Consider the following 19162-nt stretch of genomic DNA (forward strand, 5'->3'; position numbering starts at 1 on the left):
GTGTGGCTAAGTTTCATACGAGTTTCATAAAAGGGTATGCCTGTAGGCATATAATACTTCACTATGCCACCTTAATTGTGCCCGCTTATGCAGTATTACTATATTTTTATGTAAACCTACATTTCTGTATAAAATAATAACATAAGCTCATAAACGTTTGAGTACTATTCATTTCTTTCCTGAAGAACTGGTGTAGGTGATGACTGTACTACCCAAACTAGCAGAGGTGTTCACTGAATAAATGAAAAACAAAAATAGGACTAAGTATGCTTTGCACTGCAGACTGCTTAAACCATAAATATATTACAGCAGTAAAGGTGTAAACTGCATCTACCAATAGTACATTTCTCCACAGGACATCATTTAGGGCAGCATAAAGGCACCATTCAATAATTAAACATTCAAATAACAAATTTATAATACTAGAAAAATATATAATATGAATACGACTAGCTGCCATGAAAAATAATGGGGAAATATAGTTATAATGTATATAAATCACAGCAAACTGGAATTCTAAAATTAAAAATATATAAAGAGATACCAGTGATATAAGGAAAAATGGAGAAGGAGAGGCAGTCAGAAAGCTGGCACTGTTCTTCAGCAAATGGTTTAATAAAAAGAAGGGTGATATTCTGGTATATCGCGTATCAGTTACCTTGCCTCAACATTTCCTTCAGAGATTACCATGGTCTTCCACTCCTCCAACCTTTCTTTTTCTGACTCTTAAACCTTAAATTTTAATATGAAAATATGCCTGTTTTTTTTTTCCTTTGGCTTGTCATGTATCCATATCTGTGAGTTTGGGTTTCATACAAGGATATGGATCTAGCAGTACACTGATTTTGCAGGAATGTACTGATTTACAGCTCCATGTTAATCATGACTGCCTGTGAACCATTTCTATAATTTTATTTGAACCTGCAGTTGCTGAATAAAATGTTAGCGTTGACTGACAAACAACTGATTACTGATTCATTTCTAACCTAAAGAGTTTTTGTTGCTGGTAGTTGTACTACTCAGACCTTCAGTGCTGTTCACTAAATAAAAAAGCTTTTAAGCATGTCTTATATATTTTACATTACCAACTACGAAATGTATTATTACAATAATTGCATAAGCTGCAGGGAATCATTTTGGGAAAGCATTAAAAACACAACTCAGTACTTAAAACACTGACCTAGGTGATATCATAAAAATAAGGAAAGATGCCTTAACATTAATGTCACAAAATGTATAAGGAAACACAGTTATCTTCATAAATTACAGTGAACTGGCATTCTTAACTGAAAAAAATATGTAAACAGCACTACTATTTTAAGGCAGGAGGAGAAAGGGGAAGAGACGGACAATTAGAAAGTCAGTATTATTCTTAAAGAAATGGCATAATAAAGAGAAGGATAATATTTAATTCTGGAATGATATTATGCATCAATGACGACCTTGCTTCAGCACTTCCTTCAAAGATTACCACGGTCTTACAGCTGTCCAGCCTTCCTTCTTGTAACTCCTAAACTTGTCAGTGATGATGCAATGAGCTCTTTATGCTTTTTATCCCCCATCATAGTTATAATTAATTGTAGAAATCGTTTATCTTCCCTACCATTTTGTCAATTGCTTGTAATAACCAAACTGACCTTTTTTTTCATATCTATAACTTGCAGAATTACACCTGATGAATTGGTGATCTTGTAGTTCTCCATATTACTCTCTTGAACTGATTCTCATAATCTATATGGCTCTCACTTATATTTTCCATTTTGTGGCAAAGCAGTAGCTCCTAATCTCCATCAGTTTCATGGTTCAGTCCAATGACCCCCTTGCCTTTTACTCACCATTTTGTATTGTTGGAATTCGACTTTATCTGTAGGGTTCTCTTAATGACTGCCTCAGCTCCAATAATTATTTAAGAAAAAACACGGATATACTTATTCACATCTAAGGTTTGCCGTTTAATCCTCACAGTCTCCATCTTGGGGACAACAAACAAGCAGCACAGGTTCCCTACTTTCTCAAGTAAGAATACCCTGCATCAAGTCACAAAAATCAACCAACAGTAACTCTACTTCTCAGGGCACTAGCGGAAACTATACTGTTGGCATTATTGACTAAAGCCCTACTTCTAAGACCAGACCAGCACCCTTCCCTCATCACATTAGCAAAATCAGCTCAAATTTCCCTACTTTCTCTTGCAACACTACCTAGCTCATTACAGTTTGGTGACACCTCCAGGTGTTCCTGCAGTTACGTCTTACTGATGCCTGTAGGCATCTAATACACTCTGTTTATATTTGAATGAATTATTCCAAAACCATGCTACATACAAGCACTTGAAATATTTCTTCTTAAGGCTTATATAATGGCCAACAAAACTGCAGTGATATTTGATCACTGTCTACTAGTTAAACGCTTCACATGTAATCTTACAAATGGGTGTAGAAAATACTGCTGATGGTATGTATTTAGCTTGAGAGGTTATCGAGATATTGTAAGTTATTTATAAAATATTACAAAATTAATATTTACTGTATTTATTATGACTTATAAAATCCATTTAAGACTTCAAGTCTAATAAAGACTACCCCTATAAATATTTGTTTGGGCTGAACAGTTTGTCATTTACATATCTTTAGTAACCGTCATGGCTCAACATATATGAACATTTGTTTGAAATGTAAGGACATAACTCACATTAATTGGAGGTTAGAGTGCAAACCTCCACAGCTCTACTGGAGTAAATGAGCTAAACACAATGTTCATGTCAAAATACTGTAGATTAACTAATTTTGGAAGGGATGCTCAATTATTTATTTTCTTTTTTTTTTTTTTCCATTTATTAACCTGCAAGACTGGCTAGTCATTTAAGTCTATTAGCCATTACCTGGTCTGGAAGTGGCAAAGTATATTTATCAGAAATATCAGAACTTAGTTTAGGGTGCTTAAAAGACAGAGTGGCATTAGCAGTGAGAAAGGTATTCAAGTATTTTCAGTATTTAGCATAACTATAGTGTGCTTACTGTTCATGTAACAAATATAAGAAGAAAATATATTTGGTGAGGTCCACTGAGGGTGGTGCTAAAGTGGTTTGCCATAGCAGAGACCCTGCATTAATTCCTAATACTGTTTCATCAAAAAAACCTGGAAGAGGAAATAACTGAAAAGATTCTGATATTTGGTGTAATAGAATTTCATACCATGGGATCAGGCTTTTGCAAAGCTCCTTCGTACAGATTAAGAAAAAGGATATATTTTAACATCCAGGGACCAGGTTTGCAAAGGTAGGGCAAATGTCTGTGCAGAAGAACATAACCTGAATTTAGATAGTCAATATATATTGTCAAAAAGGCATAGCTTCTAGGAATAGCATCAGTGGAATAGCTTCAAGGTGAATGTTGTTTGGACCACATAAGATAATTGTCATGTTAAAATAGCAGAGATATTGTAAATTGTATATTATCAAATGGGCAGATGTTCTAGAAATAACATCTATGGAATAGCTTCTAGGTGAATTTGGTTTGGACCACATAAGATGACTGTGATGTAAAAATGGCAAAAATATTGTATCCTTTTATTTTTAAGGCAATAAGTGACGTGGGTATGCATTTACCATTGGCTAGTAACTAAAGCAAATCCACCCACTCACTAACCTACATGACAATTAGGTGATTTTTTTTTTCATCCAATGGAATCCATTTCCTCTTTCAAATCAGGACAGTCATTTTCTAGCCAATTATAATAAATGCTACTCTCCTTCTGGTTGTTATAAAACTGTATATATTTGAACTACTTACAAATGAATGTTAACATGAACTGTACTAGATCTGATGCAGTCACTTGACAAAAGTGTGTATCTGAATAAATCTCCTTTGAGCAACCCTACTGGAGAAGAATAAATCTTTGAAACTTGATTTTCTATTTATATTTGTTATAACTTGTTAGTCACTTACAAGGGGACATAATGGCATCAAGGGCTCATACATTATCAGTGCTCTTCTCTGTTCACAATATAATCCCTTTAGACTTATTTATTTATTTATTTTATTTATTTATTTATTTTATTTTACATTTGTTGACCGGGATAGTCCAACTGGATATATGTCCATTTTCAGTGGAGGCCCGGGGAGAAAAGCTCCAAGGAGACAAGTTAACAGACAAGCAGATAATTCAAGATACTTATTTTAAACTAGGCCCAATGGGCTTACAGTAAGGAATTAAGCATCAGAGAGGTACAGTTGATAACAAGTCTAAATAACAATATACAGAACAGATTAACACAGATAAGCCATCTTTCTTCAGTTGTGGTAAACAAGTTTTATGAGGATAAAACATGCAAGTTACAATGGTATAGATGAGATAAAAGTATTAGTCTGGTGAGGAACAGGGACATAGCCATTTTATTCTTAGGTAAGATTTGAGAGTTATTTTAAATTTAGAGAGGGATGCTTCAAGCGTTAAGGATGTAGGCAGAGAATTCCAGAGTTTGGCAATATAAGAAGAATATAGGGAGTCATCAGCATGATTGTGAGATCTGGTAACTGCTAACAGTAATTTGTTACTGGAGCGGAGTTGCCTAGGACAGGAGTACTGTTGGATTAAGTTACTTAATGAAGGTGTTGTGTTTGGATGGTAGACTAGCTTGTGTGTGATGATCAGCTGGTTATAGGTTAGTAGGTTTGGTAGTTCAAGCCAATCCAATTGTTTTAGATTTTGGCAGTGATGAGTTCTAAAGGAGCTGTTGTTGGCAAATTTGGCTATCTGATTATAACAGGAGGTCAATTTATTGGTTTCTTTTTTGGATAGGTTGGTTAAGATTGGTGATGCATATAGTAGAGCTGAGAGAGGGTGTGCTTGTGCTATTATAGTTCTAGCATTGTGAGTCAGGAATGATTTGTGTTTGTAGAGACTACCCAGCTTTTTGTTAGTATTTTTTATGGCCAGATTAATGTGTGCATCAAATTTTAGCTTATTATCAATGGTGATACCTAGGAGCTTTGTGTGGTAGTCAGGTGATACAGTTGTACCATTTTTTGAGTGGATAGCAAAGGAGGAGGAGGGGGCAGTAGCGATTGAAGGATGAAATATGAGGAGTTTAGTTTTTTTGGGGTTGAGTATTAAGGCATTGTCGGTAAGCCAGGTTTCGAATGAGTGAAAGTTTTCCTGGGTTATTTTGTGTAGGTCTGCTAGGGTAGGGGCACTGCATATTATAGTAGAGTCGTCAGGTATTGGATGAGGTTTGAATTATTTACAGCTGTGTGGAGATTATTAGTAAAAATTAGGAATAGTAGGGGGCCCAGTATGGATCCCCGAGGTACACCGAGTGTTACAGGTAAGAGTGGAGACAAGTTATTGTTCCATAGTACTGCCTGTTGTCTATAGCTGAGGTAGTTCTTAATCCATGAGATAGCCAAATTATCTAGTCCTAAGACAGAAAGTTGGGAGAATAATTTTTCATGATTAACCATGTCAAATGCCTTAGAATGATTCTGTTTGTTCTAGCTTAGTATAAATACTGTGGCCACAACTATTTGGGGTCTGTAGCTTTAAAGTGCCACTTTCGAGATGGCTGTCAGACTGCATTTCCTTTGCTTGCACAGCAATAATAAGACTTTTCCTAACAAACCAAGTGCTCATCGTACTACAGCTGCTGCAACATCTACTGCCTTATTATTGGTTAGCCGGACACCTGGTCTTCTATGCATACTTTCATCAAGCCTTACAAATTGGACTACACCTCCAGGGCAAGAGCATCCTTTGGTGCTGCATTCCTGAAGGGTCTCCTGTCATGACGCAACCTGGAATTAATCATAGCTTGGGAGTGTGACCTACATGTCAGATTGGAATTTTCTGAATGAAAAAGATATGAAACTTACAAACTTAACATAACAACAGATCCCTTCCTTATGTCCCCCTGAGACAACACTCCTGCCCTCCTTTGGATATAGACTATTAAGTCCCTATTCAGGTAAGGTTATATATACCTGGCTCTTACAGTGTCAAACAAGATCTGAGGTAACTAAGGGAAGTGGTGCATTATGGGTGGGAGAATTTGTAATGTGGCATGAAGCTGTATTACTGATATTGCTGAGTTGGATCTAACAAGTGGCTTGACGACGCACATGTCATATCAGATGGACATGAGTGAAAGGATCTTCATTATGGTAGGTAAGTACATTACTTTTGTTTTCATACAAGTTTCATATATGATTATATACCTGAGCATAAACTGCTCTTGTAGACGTACACTAATTCACTACTGCACATTAATTTGCTTTCTGTGTAACATTACTGTATTTTATGTAAATCTACAGTTACTATATAAAGAAAGGTTAACATTAAATGGATACATGCTTAATTGGTATTCATTTCTTACCTGAATAACTGTTGGAGCTAGTGGCTGTACTACCCAAACCAGCAGCAGTAGTACTCACTGAATAAAAGAAAAAAATATGACTAACTATATCTTCTATACTTTACAACTCAGACTCTTCCATCTACAAACTGGATTGCTATAGTACATTTGTAAACTGCAGCACACAAGTTGTAGCCATGATAAACACAAAATACATATAACTTCAAAATATTTTATTACTTTTAGATGATTTTAAAGAAACATGAGAGTAAATTATACATGTATGATTTTCAGGGAAGAATATGATCAGATAATTTGCATATTATCTTAACTAAAAATTGCAGTGGTAATGGTGCACTTTTTACACTGGTGATCACTCTTCTTAAACTGGTTAACACTTTTAGCTGGGTACATTTTATTCTCCCATTACTGACAAGTCATTTACTGAATACATATGGTGGTTCTAGCAAAGATAGTGGGGAATGGATAAACTTGACTAGGGAATGGATGTCTACATTATGGTTTTTGATTGAACAACATTGGATATGGTAGAAGTTGGCAGAAGGAAGGGAAGGGAAACTTTTGTGAAATAAATTTTCAAAGTACAGGATCTTGAGACTTACATTGTCCTGGTCCCCTTCAATAAACAAACATCACACCAAATGATGTTTGACGACCTTTATTAAACTTGCACAAACATAACTTCATTAACCAATAGTATTTATTAATCACAATATAAACATCCGTATAACTGATATTAATCACAGCATAAACATCCATATAATTGTTAACCAGGGCAGTGTGACCTCACTTACCCTGACCCAATAAGCAGCATTCTTACCTCCACTCACTTATTTCACTTATGAAACAGTGTTCCATCACTCGCTTCCTTTACCACTTATTGCATTAAACATCCAACCAAATAAGCAGCATCCTTACCTCCGTTCGCTTATTTTACTTACGAAGCAGCTTCCCATTGCTCACTTCTTTTACTGCTTATTGAGTTAAACATCCAACTAAATAAGCAGCGTCCTTACCTCTGCTCACTTATTTTACTTACGAAGCAGCTTCCCATTGCTCACTTCCTTTACCGCTTATTGAGCTAAACATCCAACTAAATAAGCAGCATCCTTACCTCCGTTCACTTATTTTACTTATCAAGCAGCATCCAGGTGCTCACTTTCCTTTCCCAGCTCATTGAAATGAACATCCAACACCAGAGGGGGAACAGAAGAGGGTAAAGCCTCACCCTGTTCTCCGCCCTACCCATACTTATAACCACAACCCCCCACTGTTCCACAAAAAAGGGGAGGGAAGGCAGGCAAGTTCATGCCAAAATGTGATTCCTTATCCAGTTACACTTGCATAAAAACCATTAAGCCCTTCCCTACCCATACCTCCATTTCCTCCCAACCATCCTTCATTCCCATTTAACCCTTTCACTCCCCCACCAGCCTACTTCCCCTACTGTCCTAATTCCCACTACCATTTCTGCCTAATCCCCACTGAAGATGTCCCTGGACAACCTACATTATGAAATACCATACTGGCCACTGATCCAGAGTTATGCATAACCCTCAGATGGACAAAGGCCCAAAATAGGGACTATCCCTAAATGCAGCTCTTACAAATGTATAAAGCTGATAGAACATGCCTTGCCACCATACCTCTCAACCTCCTAGAGCAGGAATAATGACTTTAACACTACGTACTCTACATGCTTGAGATAAAATGACAGATCTGCCTTAATATGAATTTAGTGACAGTTATGCTGAACTCAAATGCCTGCCATTATTTCCAGAGTTTGAGCCTCAATGATTTGTCCTTCCCTGAATTTGCTATAAAACCACAATCCATGAGAAACAACCCAACTATCAAGCAGAATTCCAACCTTCTTTGAAAATCTGAACAGTGGAGAGGTGTGACTGGACGTGACTGAAACATGTGTGGACCATCCGACCATTTGTCCACACTATCCCCATGAGGTTGAAACCAACTTTACTCAAAGCCAGGTGAATACAATCAACAGCAGGAGACTCTGTGGCTTCAAAGGCACATTGGAGTCTTGTGCAAAACACATTAATATATACAATTTAACAATAATTCAGCTAAATAAGGAGGGTATATCTTATCCAGGGAAAAGGGGACACCACGAACATCACTGTGAAGAAATGTCCACTCCTTCTCACTTCAGCTAAAGAAGCAGAGTACTACTTAGCCAGTGAAAAGGGGATGCCATGAAGATCACTGTGAAAAATGTCTACTCCCCCAACCCATTCTACTTCCCCTATTCTAACCACCACATCCTCAATGCTTCTCCATAAAATCACAACTTTATGAAAAACAGACGAAAATTATGAGGTGAATTCTGGACATTCTGGACAATGAGAAGCTTTTCCACCTGTAAATTATCCCTGCCCCATCCTCCTCAAGCACTAGTCATGCTACGGGCATGCACAAATAATGGCCATCACTTGTGGGCACCACCAAGCCCCGAAGAACTCCTATGCAACTAATGCTACCCCAAAATCTGGAAATTCAGCAAAAATACAGACAGTATTGAGGTATGACTCATCTCGCTCCCACCACCTCCCTTTTTAACCCTATCCTCCTGACATGACAACAACCTGAAAAGTGAATTAGAGTAATATTTAATAAAAAAATGTCCTCAATTTTACGCATTTTATCACTCCTGCACCATTAATCTGTGTTTTCCCTGACTTCTGTACCAAGGCAGCTGGCAGGGATCATACACATAAGTGCATTTCCTAGTCAGAGGCAAACACAAGCTCCAAAGGACAAACATAATCCCCGGTAAAGTGTTTCTTCAGTTTGAAAAATCATATAAATATACTATATTATCAGCTTAAAAGTAAGTCAATATATGAAATTTGAGCCGTCTATAACTTCTGTAAAAGAAAACCATCTAGTTCCTCACAGTAACTACAGAAAAGGATACATGCCCCAATACCTCATGAACCATGAAATTGGACTAAAACCTGTGACAACATCTGGACACCCTGCAAACATACACACTGCCAAAGCTTTCCTAAATTTCCGAAACAACGCCTCAGCAAACAAACTTCCAACATTCTAAGGTAGTTACTGCACTCCGTCTTATCTCGGAATTCACAGTAACCTAAAATGTCAATCAATGAAGCAAGGATGGAGATGGAACTGTGAATATCAAGCCCATCTCCACTCCAAACATTACACTATTGTTTTAAACCAGTATAAAATGAGCATTTCATGATCAAGCTACTCCGCTCTCCAGAAAGCCGAGGGAAATGAACCAGCACCCCACGTCGGTACCCAACCAAAACCCACAAGCCGGCCCTTCAAGCTCAAACTGCAGCAAACCACCATCAGCAAAGAAGATAGAAAAAAAAAATTACACCACCATTATTCACCTCACCTTCATACCACCATTAACCAGAGGCCTACCCACACTCAAAGCATCTGCAGGTTGTCTTAGATGTCATACTTGCCATAGCAAGTTCATGCCAAAATGTTATCCCTTACCCAGTTACACTTGCATAAAACCCATGAACCCCCTCACTACCCATTACTCATTTCCTCCCAACCATCCTTCATTCCCATTTAACCCTTTCATGCCCCCCAACCCTACTTCCCCTACCCTCCTAATTCCCACTACTATTTCTACCTAACCCACGAAGATGTCGCCCGACAAATTGCTTTGTTACCAAACCTCATTTCTCACTATTCTAATGACAGAGTATTAGACCATCATAAGCTGGTAGAAAATGAAGAGAAAGAATATATAGCATCACATAAACAATTAGTCTTTACTGCACTGTCAACAAGTGGCCTGCTAGGGGTAAGATGAGGGCTACAGCTACAAGTTTAGCAAGTAGAACTTGTTTTGCAGATTGGGTTAGTGGGGCTGTTAGATATGTGTGTTTGGTACAAGTGGACAGCCTGAGTAGACAAATGCCAGAGATGTAATGCATATAATAAAAGAAGGAAGCAGCAGTACTATTCTAACAAATCACCAAGGTAGGGAGTGTCCTGCAGACAAAATAATTCCAATTATAAGGCTGCTCTGTTCCTGACTATGCCAGCAGTGAGTCAAAACAGAGCAGCCTTACCAACAGAGGCAGCAGCCAGCAAAGGCAGGAGTCTGAAGCTGAATGCATGCTCTCTCAGCCTGTGTGTGAAGTACACATATTTCCAGTCTTGCTCTTCACCTTTTCACCAGGGCAGAAAAGCAGGCCGAACTTTCTGTAGACAGTCTTTGCTTCAAGGTGTAAGCATTCTAAGCATATGAATGCTTTATAAACAGTGGATTCCCTTCACAAATAATTGCACGTTCCACATGTAGACAGGTACACATGAAAGTGTTTCCATGCTCACAGGCTGGACATGATGGTTCTTGGTCTATTCCATTTCCCAAGGTTTACAAAGATGATACAGGGCCTCACACGGTGTCATATGTGACACTTTCCAAAGGTTATGCTGATAACACAGGGACTCACTCATTGACATAAGTCAGCAGGGGTGTCAATGGAGCCAGGAGAGTGTAACCTGCTAGGTCAGCAGGCATAGTACATACATCAATCTCTATTTTTGACACTGGTTAACTATTTGGAGAGTATGCTTGTAAGTCATACTAGTGAAGGACAGTTTTCTAACTCATTTGTTGCTACAGCATTATTTACAACTAAAACTTTCATACAGCATCACTACACTGTTTTGAGATGCCTTCTTTAACTGAGTAACTCACCAAATAATAACAGGCAGTACCTGAAAGGGCAACGTGTAACAAAAAAATGACAGTAAAATATTTTGCTGAGGATATGCTACAATGATTTGGTACTGGTTACCTATATTTTCCTATTTTCATTCAAACTTTCACAACTAAGCAAATTATGTTTGCTTTTATAAGAAAATGAACTGGAATGCAAGAGTCTGTTTTCAGCCATGACTTGGATACAGCAATACAGAATAAAGAGTTACATTTAGTTATAAGATAAACATTCAGAAAATGAGAAAAATATGTGTAACACAACAAATATGAAAAGAACAGCAATAAAGCTAAGAAACATTAACAAATTATCATCATTCTCTGTAAAGTTAGATACCAAGTAACCACAATCAAGTGTGAACACAAACTAAATTAGTTGGTAATATTTATCAAACTAAGTTCTAGCAGCAAAGCACCAGAACCAGGGACAGACCTCTCAACCGTCCCAAATAACTTGGTTTTTACCAAGTTTTGGGGTCCCAATAATGGGGTGCCATGATTCCCGAGTGGCACCCCATTATTTCTGATTTTTCAATCTATTTTTTAGATTTTTGCTCTTTCAAAGCTGACGTCATCACATGCACGATGACATCAGCTCCGTCAGCATGCCGCTCATCTGTTTGAATACTGGGAGGACTGCCGTTCAGGCAGAATACAGGATTTCTAAGCTGCGCATCTGTCGCAGGAGGATTTACTTTTTAAGCCAAGTCGTACTGTTATTGAATGAATGCACTAGGACTGCCATTTGGGCAGAACACAGGATGTTTTCAACTGCAGAGCTGAGCCACTAAGCTGCGCGTCTGTTGCAGGAGGATTTCTTTACTTTTTAAGCCATGCACTTTTAACTGCAGAGCTGAGCCATGGAATTTTAAAGTCAGAGAATGCACTTTTAGATGGTGTGTGTGAGTGAAAATGCCCCCAACGGAATACATCTGGTGGCTACAAGTAGTCAGGCTCAAACCCTGTACCTTGGGTACAGGTAAAAAGAGCCTAAAGTCCCTAGCCACCATCACTTATGAATTTATGCCTCACAGTTTTGTTCTGATCCTCATTAAATCTCTGGTTTTCAGGAGTGGCAAAACATTCTAGCAATTTTCTAAGTTTATAAGATCAGTATTTGAAATGTGTCCCTATTTTCTGGGGCTGATTTCCTCCATTATTGGCTTTGTTCTGTATTTTTGTGCTAACAGGTTGAGAGCTATGGTGAGAAGTGAGAACTGAATTCACTAAATGATAGCCATTTAAGTTGGTCTTCCTGTCTTTCATGAAACTGCTGATTTAGCTTAGTGGTATGTTGCTCTGACTGTAGTGCACAGGGTTCTGGGTTCAAGACTTGGCAGTGAAATGTATGGTAGTAACACAATGTTTTATGCAAGCAACTTTTCCAAAATTATACAAGCAATGTTTAAAATGTGTCCCCGGTTTTTGGTCTTTTCCCCCCCCCAATTGAAAATAAGTGCAATAAGCTGTGAAACATGCCTATGGATTACACTACTGTGATTCTGTATTCATATATATATATATATATATATATATATATATATATATATATATATATGTATATAAATACATATATATATATATATATATATATATATATATATATATATATATATATATATATATATATATATATATATATATATATATATATATTGTATGTAGAAGTAGACTGTTATCATGGAAATGTTCTGAATAGGGCAGTTTTGTCATTATTGGTGCATGCATTTTGCTTCATTGCCTACTGGAAAAATGTTCAAACAATAAATATGAAATACAATTGTGGGTGGAAGTAGACTTTTATGATGGAAATGTTCTGAATAGGGCAGTTTTGTCATTATTGGTTAATGCATTTTTGTTTCACTGCCTACTGTAAAAATGTTTAAACAATAAATTTAAAATGCGCTCTAACTTAAGTCTAACAAGTGTGCTGTATTATACAAGGAATATAATTTAATAAAGTCAGGAAGGTGTATCAAAGAACGCATGTATGTTTCTTGTTTTGTGTGCAAGAGGCCTCTGATTTGAAAACAGCCCAAAGGTAATCTTTATCCACCACTGGCCAGATGCATTTTCTTTGGATATGGTGTGGGTTTCAATGCTGTTTCAATGAATGTAAGTTTCAAGGGCAGAGAAGTTTTAATGTCAAGTCTATTTTCATTGTGAGACAGTATTGCTTTGTTTAGCAGATATCTATTAGTGTTTGTGCATTGTACTATAAAATAAAAAAAAAAATCCAAATAATCATTGTAGAAGTAAATCAGTATGCACACATTAGTGTTTATGGTAAATGGGGTGAAATAGCCAGGTAATGGGACATTGGAATGGCTGCAGGGGGACGCTGGTGCTATATTTTGGTACTGTTCTTCAGTTTGCATTTGAAAGTTGGTATCCCACAATTCCATTGGAGTGGGCAGGGTTGTGTAATTATGTATGCAAATTTTACATTAATCAGCATACAGATTTGTACCTATTTTTCATGGGCCTTGTCCAGAATTTTGATGTTTCCAGGTTGAGAGGTATGACCGGGGAACATCATGTGACATGCTGTGGTTGAAAACAGACAAATACACTGTAATTTATAACCACAAATTCACAAAGTGCAAAACCAGATAAGACTACCAGGCGAAGAATCCACATAATTTTATTACTCTGAGGTCTCGGCAAAATCAGCCTTCAAGGAGTATAACATTACAAAACAATCCACCAGCCTATATATCCACATCAATAAATTAATAAAACAATCAATTACTTATCATTCAATAGACATCTCCGATTCATTTCTGCATTTAACCCATTCGGGATCATAGTATTATATTTCAAAATATAAACAGACTCTTTAAATAATAATTCATTTTTTAAAAATTCATCTCCATCTGTATAAACGCTTATTTTTTCTAAAATGGACCATTTTAATCCCCCACTATTTCCTCCATGTACCTGGTTAAAGTGCATCGCTACAGAACTTTCTTTTTTAATATTATGTACGTCTCGTAGGTGTTCCAACAATCTAACCTTGAATGCCCTTTTACTTTGTCCTATATAAAACTTATGACATGGGCAGCTTAAGGCATAAATAATGCCCTCTGTATTACAACTAAAACATCCCTTAGCTTGAAATTTCATACCATTAATTTTATTAAAACTTTGTGTAATATACTTAAAAGCTTTACACCTACCACAACTAATTGTTCCATACTCAGATTTTTATTCATTTTTACCACAGGAAAAGTGCATTTAGTTTTTACTAGAAAATCTTTCTCCTATATGAGGTAGTTGGTGTCCCTTTAATATTTTCACTAATCTCTTTAAACTGTGTAATGTAGCCCCAATAAAAGTGTAACAGTTTCACTAGCACCGGACTAAAACTGCTATAAGTAGTAGTAAATTACATAACTTCTCTTTTATCTTTAATCATATCCGTCTGTTGGTAGCCTACTCCTTTATTCCTATTTTTGTTATTAATTACACTATAATTGTCCATACATAACAGACTGTATTATACTTGATGTTTTTACTAGATGTTTCTCATGGCATACTTACACAATGATGAGGCATGTGCAATTGTCAGTCTTTTTAATGAAAAATACATGTCATGTGTGTGTGTGTGTGTATATATATATATATATATATATATATATATATATATATATATATATATACATATACCGTATTTCTTTGAAAATAAGACATAACCAGAGAATAAGGCCTAGCATGGTTTTCCAAGGTGGTCATGATATAAGCCCTACCCCAAAAATAAGCCCCAGTTAAGATCGTCAACAACACATGACGGACGTGTTGAATTATAAAATAATATTATTGACACCCGTTGACTGAGGTTATCGTACTCTGCTCACCATTTTCAGACCATTCGGACACCCAACTTCTTCTCTTTGCAGAAAGATTCTTTCCCTGGGAGTCCTCCACGATTCTTACTGTAACCCTAACTCACACTTAATGGTTGAGATCCTTGGCCCATAAACACTGTCAGGTATACTTTGATTGGAGCACTTGATAATGAATGGCTGTGGTTGTGCCTTCTCTTCTTAACCGGCGCCATTTTGTGTTGCCACTCAGGTCTCGTAAGTCTTCAATTAACATCCCCCCCCAGACAAGATGAGTGCAAAAAGAAAAAGCTATTCCGTCGAGTACAAGAAAAGAATCATGGAGGACTCCTGGGGAAAGAATATGACTGCTTTCTGCAAAGAGAAGAAGTTAGATCTCTGAATGGTCTGAAAATGGCGTGCAACATACGATAACCTCAGTCAACAGGCCGACAAGGGAAATGCTAAGAAGTGCAAGTGTGGATGAGGTCGGCAACCATTATTTCCTCAGCTGGAAGACATCATCTGTGAGTGGATTGCTAACAAGAGAGCAAAGGCTTTGGTTGTGCACAGGGGTGAAATTTAAGCATTTGCCCTTGCAATGGCACCACAGTTAGAAATATCCCCAGAAGAATTCAAAGCAGCGCAACATTGGCTGGATGGCTTCCTTCAGTGATATGAACTGTCTCTAAGAAGATCAACAACACTGTAAAAGCTGGAAGATACTGACATTATTAAACGTTCACTTGCGTTCAAGTTCTTTGTTGATGGCATTGACTTTTCTAAATACCAACTCTCCAACATGATTGCTATGGATGAAACTTTAGTGTTTTATTGGCCAAGGATCTCAAACAACAACTAATCAGAGGGGTGCCTCATCAATCTACATTCCCTCCACTGGTTACAAGAGTGCATGTGTTACCTGTATTTTGGCAACTTGTCTAGATGGAAAGAAAACCCCACCTCTAATCATTAGTAAGGGCAAGAAAGATAAGATTGAACGTGTTTCAGGCATTTACATTCTTGAAACCGAAAAAGCCTGGTGCAAACAAGCAACTATAAGGAAGTGGGTCAATGTAATGCTGCCACTTGTTTTGCGAGGTGGCGAAAGAGGTCTGCTAGTCTGGGATTCAGCCAGCACTCACCATGCTAAAGAAATGAAGAAATTCCTTGCACAGAGAAGAACAGATCAAATAATGATTCCCGCAGAAATAACTGCCTTTCTCCAGACTCTTGATATTGCAATAAACAAGCCATTCAAGGACCATTTGTGCATGGAACTCAATGACTACCTTGAAAACAGAATGGAAAGAATTCAGCATGGAAACTTTGTGAAGCCTAGCCTGCAATAGGTCGTGACTTGGGTGAAAAACTCATGGGATAAAATCACTGACAGCTGTGTTGCCAATGCACTACAAGCAGGCTACTTGGACAAGCAGTGCTCATTTTAGGAGAGCTCTATTGCTAAGCATGACAGATTTGGGCCAATGGTTCTACAGCAGAGGGAGTTGCAAGAAATTCAGGCCAAAATTCAGGGGTTGGACACTTATGACAATGTTCCAGAAGAAGATGACATGACTGTATTTGAATAACTGTGCAAGCCGAGGTGCAGATATTCAGAAGGTGAAATGTTTGTTGCACTGTTTATGTGGAATTCTCACACAACTAACATGTTACTTAGAACAGTTGTCCAAAAACAGAAAAGTACTAAATAAATGTCAATTTGAGTACATGAATAAATGTCGATTTGTATTCATTAAAAAATGTCGTTTTTGTACATAAATAAATGAATAAAGGTAGATTGCTGTAAGGTGTGGGTAAATAAGGCATCCCATGATAAGCCCTAATGGGAAAGAAGATATATATATATATATATATATATATATATATATATATATATATATATATATATATATATATATATATATATATATATATATATATATATATATATATATATATATATATATATATATGTATATATATATATATATATATATATATATATATATATATATATATATATATATATATATATATGTATATATATATATATATATATATATATATATATATATATATATATATATATATATATATATATATATATATATATATGTGTATATATATATATATATATATATATATATATATATATATATATATATATATATATATATATATGTGTGTGTGTGTGTGTCACCAGAATTAGCTGTCTGTCAAACCCTCTTAGCCAAGGAAACCACATCAGCCTTATAAACAACTATATTCTTATTATCAGCTGCATGATGAAGCTTCTGTTTCTTTTTCTTGTGAGCTTCATAACTAGATAAAATATCTACAGAGAGTATTATGTCTGGCAGTGGATCCCTTATGACAGAATATTCCTGCAGCTAAAGAGTTTGGTACTGGAACCAGAGCTACATCATGGTAAAATGGTGCCCTAGGCAGGGTAATAGACTGAGCTCCCCTCACAATAGTACACTACCCCCCAAAGAGCCCCCTCCACAGTGATTCCAGTGTTCCATTAATTGACTATTTCTCCCCATTTACCATAAAACACTGTTCAAACCTGTCAGTGCGCATACTGTTTTCTTATTTACTTCTACAATGATTACAAATATTAAATAAAAGTGTTAAATTAAAATGTTAAAGCACAAACACTGACAGCCATTTGATAAACAAACCATACAGTCTCACAATGAAAACAGACTTATCATGAGCAGTAGTTAAACTTCTCTTCCCTTGAAATTCACAACTACTTGAAAATGCAATGAAACAATCTCTTGAAAAGGCACTAAAACTCATAATTCCCAGAAAATGTACTTAAACTCAAATTCACAATTCCTTCAGCAGACTGGTAGCTGGTGTAGAGGATTCAGGCTCTTGTCTCCTTTTTACCAAGGTACAGCGTTTCAGCCTGATCAAGTTAATTCACTAACCTGCCGCCCCTTAACTAGGGCATTATACATCATACCTCTCAACCTCTTAATGCAAGAAATTTGGACAAAGCCTAAAATAATGAGGGTAAAATGGCCCCAAAATAGTGACAGATTTTAAATATTGCTCTTTTTAACTTTGAATTTGCTAGAATAACAGGTTTTGTGTTAACATGCATTTTCTGAAGGATATGAAGTCTGAAATTTGTATATATGTTATTAATTAATGATAAATCACAAATTTTACGAGGAACAGACCTAAAATATGAAGCTAAATCTGGACATTCTGTGAAAATCTGGACAGCTGAGAGGTATGTTATAACCATATGACTTTTTCTTCTCACATTGCAAAGGTTCTTACATGCTGTCCACTCTAGTTTGTTATAAAAGACAAACGTGGGATTGGTGAGACCCACAGATCTCTGCACTACCTATTTTAGTCTGTTAAGCAATTTCTCTCTTTATGTATTTAGTGTTCCTAATATAACCTAATATCTTCCTGCTCAAAATTTTGTACAAAGCTTGGGCTTACTGATTTTGTTTGTCTACAATAGTCCCTGACTTTTAAGGTCTGCCTGCTCCATTCGCTACACTCACTCCGCTCCCCTGTCCTAACCCAATTCCCACCCTCCTCCACTACTCGTAGATTTAACTTGAAAAAACAAATCCGCAAAATCCATTCATCCAATCAGGTCTTTTGACCACCAAAGCTCCACCCACCTGGACACTATATCCCACAACCAATACCTTCCATACATCTTCTTGATTAATTCTCCCCTTATATACACCATTATACATACATACACTAACCCACACTCCCCAGTCTATACTAGCCAATCAATTTCTACTGTGCTGTAACTTCTACACTCATACACTACAATCATTTTTGTGCAATACTTTCTATACTTATACACTTCTACAATCTTTACCTGCTACTTCCACATTCCACTTTTTTTATCCTTAACACAATGCTTACTTCCCACATTTCACTCCTAACCCTACTCTTCTTTTCACTAAAATTACATCTTACCAGTAGCAGCTTCTTATAACCCATCCTTCTCCAACTATCTTTAACACTACACTACAACACATACCCATAGTCCACTTTCATATTTCATCAAACTTAACCAGCAAGTTGAAACTTTTCAGGTATAAATACATTCCTAAACCCATCCAACCCCGCCCAACATTCAAACAAGTGAAACACATATTTAGATACCCTAAATCACTACTACATATATTATCTGCAATTAAGCTCAGCAGTGACATTCACCCAAATGCAGGG

At 36.7% G+C, this 19162-nt stretch overlaps 1 protein-coding gene across 1 annotated transcript in view; it reads right to left on the reverse strand.

The window, feature by feature from the left end:
• LOC122802152 (putative protein TPRXL) overlaps nt 1–19162 on the reverse strand; it is a 992304-nt gene that overhangs the window by 446345 nt on the left and 526797 nt on the right. Inside the window, exon 12 of the mRNA XM_044071829.1 lies at nt 6371–6427. Coding sequence (XP_043927764.1) covers nt 6371–6427 — 57 coding nt within the window. The remainder of the gene's footprint in view (nt 1–6370; nt 6428–19162) is intronic.

This window comes from Protopterus annectens, chromosome 5.part0 (genome assembly GCF_019279795.1).
Source record: "Protopterus annectens isolate FY-2018-M chromosome 5.part0, PAN1.0, whole genome shotgun sequence".
Lineage (NCBI taxonomy): Eukaryota > Metazoa > Chordata > Ceratodontiformes > Protopteridae > Protopterus > Protopterus annectens.